Source organism: Carassius auratus, unplaced genomic scaffold (assembly GCF_003368295.1).
Source record: "Carassius auratus strain Wakin unplaced genomic scaffold, ASM336829v1 scaf_tig00025274, whole genome shotgun sequence".
Classification (NCBI taxonomy): domain Eukaryota; kingdom Metazoa; phylum Chordata; class Actinopteri; order Cypriniformes; family Cyprinidae; genus Carassius; species Carassius auratus.
Genome location: NW_020525407.1, coordinates 87,062 through 98,418, shown reverse-complemented (window position 1 = coordinate 98,418; position 11,357 = coordinate 87,062). Strand labels below are relative to the sequence as shown.

General features: G+C 39.2%; 1 protein-coding gene across 1 annotated transcript; it reads left to right on the top strand.

Annotated features, from left to right (window-relative positions):
- Positions 1–4,682: 4,682 nt before the first annotated feature.
- Positions 4,683–6,498, top strand: LOC113078323 (homeobox protein SIX6-like). Its single transcript, XM_026250646.1, has 2 exons — positions 4,683–5,619; positions 5,876–6,498. The coding sequence occupies exons 1-2, from the start codon at positions 5,048–5,050 to the stop codon at positions 6,030–6,032; spliced, it is 729 nt and encodes a 242-aa protein (XP_026106431.1). The 5' UTR covers positions 4,683–5,047; the 3' UTR covers positions 6,033–6,498.
- Positions 6,499–11,357: the final 4,859 nt, after the last annotated feature.

Genomic DNA, 11,357 nt, shown 5'->3' with positions numbered 1-11,357 from the left:
AAAACATTTCAAATAATGTTGCAGCAGTCCCTATGAACAATTATATAGAAGATATCCAAACATATCAGAAAATATTTACAGATTATGTATGCATCAGATGGTCTGTTATTGCATAATTAGATGCATATGTATTGTTGCAAGCTTGTCTAAATTCATTAACTTCATTAACTCTTAATGAAGTTAATCATAAACTTTTGTCCATTAGGATAAAAAACAACATATTTCATATTTCAAAACATAGGCAAAGATATGAGGACCCCATACGTCAAGTGTTGTGATTGAGTAGTGGTTTTCAGATCGGAGGTAAGCGGAGCTTCTCCAGTGCTGGTGTGTCTGGTTGCTAGGTAACAGTTAATATAGACAAAAAAATGGCTGTCTCATTTGTGTCTGTGATGGACTAGATATTGCATTGTAGGTTTGAAAGCCAAGGGTTGTTTTTTTGTTGTGTTTAATTTCTCTAATGCAAATCAAAATGCTAATGGGGGATTCCAGTAGTAGTTAGTAACATTAGCGACTGCTGTCTATTGTTCGTGACACTTTTTTGTACCCAATCTGAATCATTTATGTACATGAAAGAGTATGGGTTAATGTCTGCATTGAGAGGTGCAGATTGGAGAATGTTGTTATGTAGTCACATGACTACATTATTTTAGCAATTATGTAGTCACAATATATTTTATAGCATAACACAGTAAAAAATGACAAACCGAATAACAAAGAAAAAAAAAAAAAAGCAGATGTCTGAGGGATCCTGTTGTGTTCGGAAATGGATGTTGCTTATCCATGTCCTGCTGCTGGATCACAGAGAGAGAGAGGGAGCAGGATAAGCCAGAAAGGTCATAGGATAAGAGGTCTTCTCTGTTACCTTAAATCCCAGATTACATCCAAACGGGACAATACCATGGCTGGACACTGATCTGTCATAAGGACATGCCCACCCACTCACAGAGGTCTGCAACTCATCTGATTTGTTTATGTACTAAAGCTAGCAAAGACTATATTTAATTGAATCCCTCATTCGTTACTATTATCTGGGCCAGTGGAGTATTAGCAAGTCACTCCAGCTCTGCCGGACATGATATCTTAATTAGAAAGTAAATCCCTGTTATTTAGGAGTCATCCAGCATTCGGCCTCAACCAGCTGACAGGACAACAAAGCGGATGGCATTTCTCTAAGGTTTTGCTTGCATTCTGTCTAAATCAAACCAAAGTTTGACAGTGAAAACATGGTTTCAAAAGACCTCTGGGTATGCAGAATGGTGTCAGTAATAACATGTACCATGTACTAAAATTTAATTTATTCCTGTGATGACAAAGCTGAATTTTCAGTAGCCATTATTTCAGTCTTCAGTAATCCTTCAGAAATCATTCTAATAGTCTGATTTGGTCAGAAAACAACAGAATTAACAAATATTGCTACAAGTGTGACTGCATCATATAACATTTGCTGTTAATAATGTTCATCATCTGGCTGACTACGTCTTGTATTAATTTTCTGAAAAAATCCTGTCATACGTGCAGACACTGACAGTCACCACTTTATAAGCTACTACGAAATATTGTAGAAACGTAATTTTCTGTAAAGTTGCTTTGTAACGATTTGTATTGTAAAAAGTGCTATACAGATAAACTTGAATTTAATTTAATTGAATTTGATTAATAGAAAGTTTAAAGAACAGCATTTTAAATGTTAATATTTTCTAATATTATACATGTCTTTATTGTCACTTCAGATGGACCCAATGCATTTTTGCTAAATAAAGTTAAAGTTAAATAAAAGTATATACATACAGTACAGACCAAAAGTTTGGACACACCTTCTCATTCAAAGAGTTTTCTTTATTTTCATGACTATGAAAATTGTAGATTCACACTGAAGGCATCAAAACTATGAATTAAATTAACACATGTGGAATTATATAAGGAATTATATACATAACAAAAAAGTGTGAAACAACTGAAAATATGTCATATTCTAGGTTCTTCAAAGTAGCCACCTTTTGCTTTGATTACTGCTTTGCACACTCTTGGCTTTCTCTTGATGAGCTTCAAGAGGTAGTCACCTGAAATGGTCTTCCAACAGTCTTGAAGGAGTTCCCCGAGAGATGCTTAGCACTTGTTGGCCCTTTTGCCTTCTGTCTTCGGTCCAGCTCACCTCTAAACCATCTCGATTGGGTTCAGGTCCGGTGACTGTGAAGGCCAGGTCATCTGGCGCAGCACCCCATCACTCTCCTTCTTGGTCAAATAGTCCTTGATGCCTTCAGTGTGACTCTACAATTTTTATAGTCATGAAAATAAAGAAAACTCTTTGAATGAGAAGATGTGTCCAAACCTTTGGTCTGTACAGTATATATAATCCAATAGAGGTTTCCTTTCAGAGCTGATGCATCTTGAATGAGGAACAGTAAAAAAAAAGACCAATAAAAAAAACCTGTTTTTGTGAATTGTTGGTCTTCTGGAAATTATATTCATTTACTGTACATGTATTCAATAACTGGTAGGGGCTCCTTTTGCTTTAATTACTGCCTCAATTCAGCATGGCATGGAGGTGATCAGTTTGTGGCACTGCTGAGGTGGTATGGAAGCCCAGGTTTCTTTGACAGCGGCCTTCAGCTCATCTGCATTTTTTGGTTTCTTGTTTCTCATTTTCCTCTTGACAATACCCCATAGATTATGTATGGGGTTCAGATCTGGTGAGTTTGCTGGCACAGCAACACCATGGTCATTTAACAAACTTTTGGTGTTTTTGGCAGTGTTGGCAGGTGCCAAATGCTGCTGGAAAATTAAATCAGCATCTTCAAAAAGCTGGTCAGCAGAAGGAAGCATGAAGTGCTCCAAAATTTCTTGATAAACAGGTGCAGTGACTTTGGTTTTCGAAAAACACAAATGGACCACCACTAGCAGATGACATTGCACCCCAAATCATCACAGACGGTGGAAACCTAACTCTGGACTTCAAGCAAATTACATTGTCCATTGTCTCCACCCTTCTTCCAGACTCTAGGACCTTGCTTTCCAAATGAAATAAAAAAAACTTGCTCTCATCTGAAAAGAGGACTTTGGACCACTGAGCAACAGTCCAGTTCTTCTTCTCCTTAGTCTATTCCTTTCACTTTTTATATTTACTCAATCTCTCCCTCTCTCTCTCAGTCGTTCAATGATAGCGGAGTCAGGCATTACATTATGTGTGCAATCCTTATTATTCAGCTCGTGCGCACTCCATCGCGGGCTCGCGCTTTGCCCTGACGTACAGTGTCATTTCGCCGCTAAAGCTATGGTGCACAAGCAAAAGCGGGGAGCAGAGTCTCCTCATTTTATTTCCGCTTTAACTACCATGCCTAAATATCTCATTTTGTTTTTAAGCAGGGACAATAGTTTTATGAAACCAGTTGGACAACAAATAAAAATCTTTTGACTCACCAACCCCTCCCATATCAAAAGCCATGTGTAATTTAGTGCTTAACTTAGTAGAAAAATATTCCCTATACGGAGGTTACAGTTTGTCGTAGTGCATGAAATATTTACAGAACTCTGAATATTTTAGCACTGCTGCTCATCCAATGGTTTTCCCAGTGCCTGCCTCCATACGCATGGGGTCGCAAATCATTTGTTTTTAGTGACTTTACTGTTCGGCATTAAAAACTGTAATGAAATGGATTAAACTGACGCTTTAATCATCTTACTGTGTCTGCCTCTCATTATGGCCAACTGTTACACCGTTATGGCGTTAACCTGCTCGGGCCTATAGGTTATGGATAATTGATTAACACTGTTGCCAAACAACCGAGGATCATCAGCCTAGATTATATGGATACTTTTGTGTGGTCTATTTTTGACAATCTGTCATCCTGATGTGACTGTATTCAATCATTTTATAATGAAGAAACTAATATCGAAACGTTGCACTTTATCAACCTACTTGAATGTTACTCCTGATTAAAAAAAAGCAATAGAATTTTAACCCAGAATCCTTTATACATCACGTAAATATATATGGTAACCAGTTATTGCAGACAAAGTTGTTATATAATTTACATTTTACGTTGTGCGAAAGTATCCTGTCATATACGATGTGAGGTCAGGATGCCAGTCTAAACACGTTAAATTCATACATGCATATTTTATTTTAATAAATGAGGTGCATTGAAATCTAATTGGCATTCTGATTATTCTGTGCGAGAGACATCATGATGACAGCTCTCTATAGTGCAGACGGCAAAAGAAAAACAAGTTCATGCCTAACTCTGCCTGCCTGGATCCTCCTTCATAATAAAACATGCTAAAGCTCATTTGTTTGAACTTGTGTATCTGTGAAAATGATATCACACACTTCCGTCAGACTGAACTTTACCTCTGAAACGAGGCATGCCTTAATTTTACCAGACACTTACAACCACCTATCTTAAGCGAGCACAAGACGAACTGCGTGATTTTCGTTTCAAAAATTTTAACTTCTTGAAAATACAATAATTTGTAATTATTTATACTGCATATGCTTTAAAGTCATAGTAATGTCTTTCAGCCCATACTGTATTTTAACAGACACCCCTTCCTATCGTTTTATCGACGCCTCAGAGCGGGTTGCTTCCAGATTTCCAGCAGATGACAACATTACATTCAGCGTCTCTGAGCACAATCGTAATGGTCAAAATTACGCTTTGATGTTGTCAGTGAAAGGCGCTGTTGCGCGCTGGGTGGTGCTGAAATCTAGTGCAGCTTCACGCGTGATTGGCAAACCTGACAGTGATTGACGTGTGTCCATGGCAACCAGGCAGCCAATCTGTCAAGTCCAATAGAATATCGGCAGCAGGGGCTAAATGTTCTTTTATTTTGCTCCCCAGAAAACACCTTGCTTCCAGTTGTTTATGCTCGCACTCAATCAAAAAAGAGATTTTGGCGATTTTAGCACCGCTCCTCGGGTCGTTTCGTGACACGGATGTTAACTTTTGCCGTTTTCTGACAGACACCCTGAACAAAAAGACGGACGGGACAGAAGAGGAGCAGGACCAGACAGAAGGACCAAAAGAAGAGAGAGATAACAGTCTCCATGTTCCAGCTACCCATCTTGAATTTCAGCCCCCAGCAGGTCGCGGGGGTATGCGAGACGCTCGAGGAGAGCGGCGACGTGGAGAGGCTCGGTCGCTTCCTCTGGTCACTCCCGGTGGCGCCGTCCGCCTGCGAAGTCCTCGGGAAGAACGAGTCTGTCCTGCGCGCGCGCGCTGTCGTGGCCTTTCACGGAGGTAACTTCAGCGAGCTCTACCACATACTAGAGAACCACAAATTCACCAAGGACTCACACGCGAAGCTGCAGGCGCTCTGGCTCGAGGCGCACTACCAGGAGGCTGAGAAACTCCGTGGGCGTCCGTTAGGACCAGTGGACAAGTACCGCGTCCGAAAGAAGTTTCCACTGCCTCGGACGATATGGGACGGCGAACAGAAAACGCACTGCTTCAAGGAGAGGACGCGGCATCGATTGAGAGATTGGTACCTGCAGGACCCTTACCCGAACCCGAGCAAAAAAAGAGAGCTGGCGCAGGCGACTGGACTCACGCCCACACAAGTGGGCAACTGGTTCAAAAACCGAAGGCAGAGAGACCGCGCTGCAGCAGCCAAGAACAGGTGGAGAGATTTCCACTGAACTGCATAAAGGCGCTAATCATGTGCTTTATTATTAATTATTACTTTACTGTCATAATCATGATTCTTAAAAAAATAAAAATAAATTAAACAAACAAAATAAAACATTCAATTTCGTTTCTTGCGTAATTTAACTTTCAAATGTGAGAGCTGAGGACATTTATTTCTGATTTCCTCCATTGTCTCCACTGTAAGCTGTAATCCTCACTGATATTTTGTACTTTTTTCGCCCCTGCAGGCTACAGCAGCAGGTTATGTCCGTTGGCTCAGACCGATCGCTGGGGGACGATGACACCACAGTAGACCGACTGGATCCTGCCTCAAGCCCAGATGTCAGTCTCTCGAGCAAGGCCGCCATCTCCGTCACCTCCAGCGACAGTGAATGTGACGTCTAACGTGACAGGCTTCAAAAGAGCAAACAGGAGAACTGTAGATACAATCTAACAACAACGACAAAAACTTGAGTGCCTGCAACCAGCCAGAGAGAGGCCTAAATGAAGGATGGAAAAAAGTCACACAACTTCATTTTCCATTCGTTGATGTGATCAACAAACAGGCGCAGTACTTCTCACGAAGAGAGGTGGGAGTTTAAAAAAAAAAAAAATTTCAATGTATGTGGGCCGAACCTGGTAGGCTATTGTAATGTGTGCGTGCTTTATCATGAAAGACTGAATAATATGTTAATGTTCACATGTCTTTTTTAATATATAAATATGTTTATTTACTTATTTAAATATCATTTTCCACTAGGCCTTTTATTTGTGTGCTTTTTTATTATTATTTTTGTTGTGCATATTGCTGCGCGTCGTGAAATTTCTGGGGAAAAAATAACCATGATTAAAAAAAATAAAATCACTGTTAAACTGTTGAAGTAACGATCGAAAAGTAAAAAGGGTAATTTTTTTTTATTCCAGTGTTTCCGTTGTGAAGTTTGGCCATGAAATATGTTTTATTTCATGTTTATTTTTATTGTAACCCATGTCTACCCGAAAGTAAACATATGCTGTTCAAAATGTTATATGCTGAAGAACAGATTTAGAACAGACGGGGATCAAATATGTTGCATGTTTTAATGCCTCTCTGCGAGCTCAATCTCTCTCACACTCGAGCAGTAATTGGCTAAAATGCTTCGCGTGGTGTAATGCGCTCTGACAGCACAGGGTCAGCGAAAGGCCGAGACGCTCTCCCGGATGTCAGCACAACCCAAGCTGTGATCTGCTGTTTAAATAGAATGCACTAGTGGCCCAAGCAAGCTGCGGAAAATGTGTTTATCAAAGATGCTTGGCAATGCTGCTAATTGCAAAATAATAATAATAATAATTTTACAATGATTTTCTTGTCAATTCATAGATTGTTTAGTATTAATTTAATATGTAATTCACATGGCTATAATTCATACGTGGCTAATCTAGTGGGTTAATGCCCTGTGGTTTAAATATTCGACTATTATGCTATAGTCACAACAAAGCAGTTTTTCTCCCTTAAGCATATCGTTTTTGTAATTTCTCATTTTCAAAACCAGTGATTTGTTCACATTTTCAAGAGCCAGATATTTATTTTTATTTTGATAAATAATAAATGTTTGTAAATATTTCAGAATAGCTTAAAAGTGGTCACGCTCTTCTTAGCGTTCAAATTTACAAAAGGTTTTTTATGTCGCAAATGAGTGAAGGACCAGGCGCAAAAACACAGAGCTTCTGTTTCCCAACTCCCTGCAGGGTTCAGGTCGCGCACCTGGGGACGCTCTCAATAAAAAGTACAAGTATTTTTCTATTTTCTTTCAGCCTGAACAACGGCGGGTGCAAACCAAGTGTTCCTTCCGAGAAAAAGGAGAAAATATGAGCCAAAGCAAGGGAAAGGAAGAGAGCACGGCTTTATTTAAACACTGGATAGAGGATGGTGAAAAATGTCCGTTTCTTTTGAGCTCTGGGGAGTGCAGGATGGGACGATTAAAAAGTCTTTTAGCAGTCAATAAGGTTGTCAAATTGGTCAACGGTAATCAGCACTAATGACGAGTTGGAGAGGGCCGAGCTAACAAAGAAGCACCCCGCCTCCCCCTCCCCAAAGCCTAAGCATGAAAACTCACCTCCCTGGTTGCCAGACTTATACAGAAACCCTGACTTTTTTCATTTGATTGAGTCAGTGTGTGACGTTCTGGGATGTTTATTTGAGGAGTTGTCTGTCTAAAAGTGTGGGCCTAAAATAATAACAATAAGACAATAATAAACCTAAATTTTACATCATAAATAGACATAGATTTATTTATTTTGATGAACAAAGAGCATGAAAAGTTACTCGGGAACTGAACAAAGAATAGGTTTATCCTTTGGCAAGTGGAGAGAAAATGCTTAAAATAAGCCTTAAATTATATTATTTTACTAAACGTTTAATTAAGTGTTTGGTGAAAGCCATGGGCCGAGAAAATGATGTGTTATATACACATATTCATGTGTGCTTTTAAAGGCAAATGTGCAGTGAAATGTGGTACTTTTATATGGTATGGGTTAAACATAATATGAATGAATTGCTCCTTCGTGTATTCTCATTTGTAAGTCATACAGGATAAAAGCGTCTGCTAAACGAATAAATATAAAACAAGCACAATCTTTAAAACATATACGAAACTCTTCGAAATGTATATGGTTCGTATGTTTTCGTATTTTTGTCTTTGTCATAAATACATGCATAGAATGTATCTTATATACACCTTTACTTTCCCTTTTTATATTTTATTATTTGCCTTTTGGCTGCGCCCTCTGGTGGCCAAATGTGGTAGGGCTATGGCATGACTTCCAGCTGCTCAGTGGCCTTTTAAGCCATGATTTGCCTACATCATCATACTAAAACAGAAACCACGAATCAAAAATCTTGGCACTGTAAAACTGTAATAAACTATAAATGTGTGTGAGTAAGTTATGGTTAAAGTGTGCACGGAGGAGCTGCCTCTGCGCTGGTCTAGCTATACAGACAGATTAAAATCGTGGTCTGAACTTACAGTATCAGACTCTGGATGTGTCTGAAATCTTCACACAAATAAATGTTCTTCTTTTTAATTCATTAACAAAATCGCACTCAGTGAAAGAGGCACCATTCAGCACCGTGGACAGCTACAAGACAGGAACGATCTTCTCGACCACAATTAACACTTTTCTAGCCTTAAGCCTTGCGTTGTATATACTCATTTAAACCACTATTAATCAAATTAAAACAACCTTTTGTCATATTTTAAGTTATTCAAAGCAAAATTGTAAGACTAAATCTGTTAAAAATCTGTAAAAAAAAATTCAATTCTGTCATAGGCGATAGTCTATGCTCCATACTACTCAAATCGTCCTACTGACGGTAGCCTGTGAGATCGCCGATTCAAGATAGCGTCCTAATGTATTTAATTAATTACTTGTAGCTTTGGATAAAAGCGTCTGCCAAATGTAAATACGTTTTTCCACGTCACACAATGTTCCTGAATATTTCATAATTATAGGTCTATTCATTTAAGGTTCTTAAGTGCCCTACAGCAAAAAGTTCTTGTCTGACATTTACAGACAAACACTTAATCAGAGTGTGTTAACTTGTTGTCTATCTCAGTTTGGCAAGATTCAAAACTGCCTTTCGACCGCGGTTTCGTAACAACTCCATCAAGACCTTCCTTAAAGAAAACGAATGCGCAATGAAGTCCATGTTGGAGACCATTCATATTGTTTTGACAGATGGTTGTCGTCACTTGTAGTCATACAAAATTAAGTAGATAAATAATGTAACATAAAAGCTGTCAGAAGAAAATTAGCACGAGCGTTATTGAAAAGCGATAACTGTGCTCAATCTGAAGTTTTAGCCTCGGATGTTGACAGCTTTTCAATACACTAGAGTTTCTCGGGCAGGACTGTGAGCATTTTACGGGTTCACCACGCCCTGTTGAAAAAAATGTTGAGATCACATCATTGTCATTCAAATTACGTTAATGATATGACGACGGATTAGTTAGCTGAATGTTGAATAAAACTATCGAATGAGTCTGAGAGTGTTGTCAAATGTGTAATGTTTTTTATAATGCAATAACTCCAATTAGTCGCTAGAGGGAGACAAATACAAATACCTGTGTACAGTTCATGGACTAATATCTCAACTTTTAAGCTTTGAATTTATACACAGACACCTCCTATAATGTTTCTATCTCTAAGGTGTTTTACTTTCCTTATTTCCTGACCCCCTGCAGTTTGCTTGTGGAGCAAAGAGGTGTGTGGATGATGCATTATATCCTACAACACCTAGACAACATCTAGACAAACCCGGGATTTATGTGAGGATCCTGTTTGTGGACTTCAGTTCAGCTTTCAATACAATCATCCCAGCACTCTTACAGAACAAACTAACCCAGCTCTCTGCTCCTAGCTGTCAGTGGTTCACAGCTTTCTGATAGATAGGCAACAGCTAGTGAGACTGGAGAAATTAAAGTCAAACAGCTGCACCATCAGCACTGGTGCCCCTCATGGATGTGTTCTCTCTCCACTGCTCTTCTCCCTTTACACCAATGACTGCACTTCTACTGTCCCCTTAGTCAAGCTCCTGAAGTTTCCAGACAGTTATTGGCCTTATCCAGGATGATGATGAGTCTGCATATAGAAGCAAGGCTGATGAGTTGGCTGTATGTTGCTGTATCAACTACCAGGAGCTGAACACGCTCAAAACAGTGGAGATGATAGTGGACTTCAGGAGGAACCCCCCTGCACTCCCCCTACTCACCATCATGAACAACACTGTGGCTACAGTGTAGTCATTCAGGTTCCTGGGAACCACCATCTCACAGGACCTGAAGTGGGACAATCACATTGTTAAAAAGGCCCAACAAAGGTTGTACTTCCTTCTCCAGCTGAATAAGTTCAACCTGACACTGGAACTGCTCACACAGTTCTACTCAGCTGTCATTGAGACAATGAAACGATTATTGGTGCTGCCCTGCTCAATCTTCAAGAAAATTACTCTGAATTCCTCACATCCAAGCCTTCTCTTTTTTGAGCTCTTCTCATCTAGCCGGTGCTAAAGAGCTCCGAATGCCAGGGCTGCCAGGCACAAGAAAAGTTTTTAAACAATTAAAACAGTTAAAAGCTCTCCCCTACTATTCAATAAAAAGAAGTATAATACCACTTTTGTTTACAAAATACTACCTATCTTTTCCCATATATTGTAAATGCTATCCTATTCTATTCTATCAATATAACCACAACTGTACATACACATTTTGTCTATTTCTGTTTGTATAGTGGGGAAAATATTAATTTGATCCCCTGCTAATTTTGTAAGTTGGCCCACTTACAACGAAATGAAGGGTCTGTAATTATGCAGAAATCCTTGTTGGCAAGCACAGAGGTAAGATGTTTTTTTTTGTTTTTTTTTTGTAGTTGGTTGCCAGGTCTGCACACACCTCGGGAGGTACACTCCTCTTTACAGATCCTCTCTAAATCCTTAAGGTTTCTTGACTGTCATTTTGCAACTCAAAGTTTCAGCTCCCTCCACAAATTTTCTACAGGACTGAGGTCTAGAGACTGGCTTGGCCACTCCATGATCTTAATGTGCTTCTTCTTGAGCCACTCCTTTGTCTCCTTGGTGGTATGTTTCATAAATTCAGCTTTACAGAAAAGTAAGTTTTTACTATATATTTAGTAGTGGTAGAAGCTTCTGTCACCAGAATATATATATATATTATTATTATTATTATTTTTTAT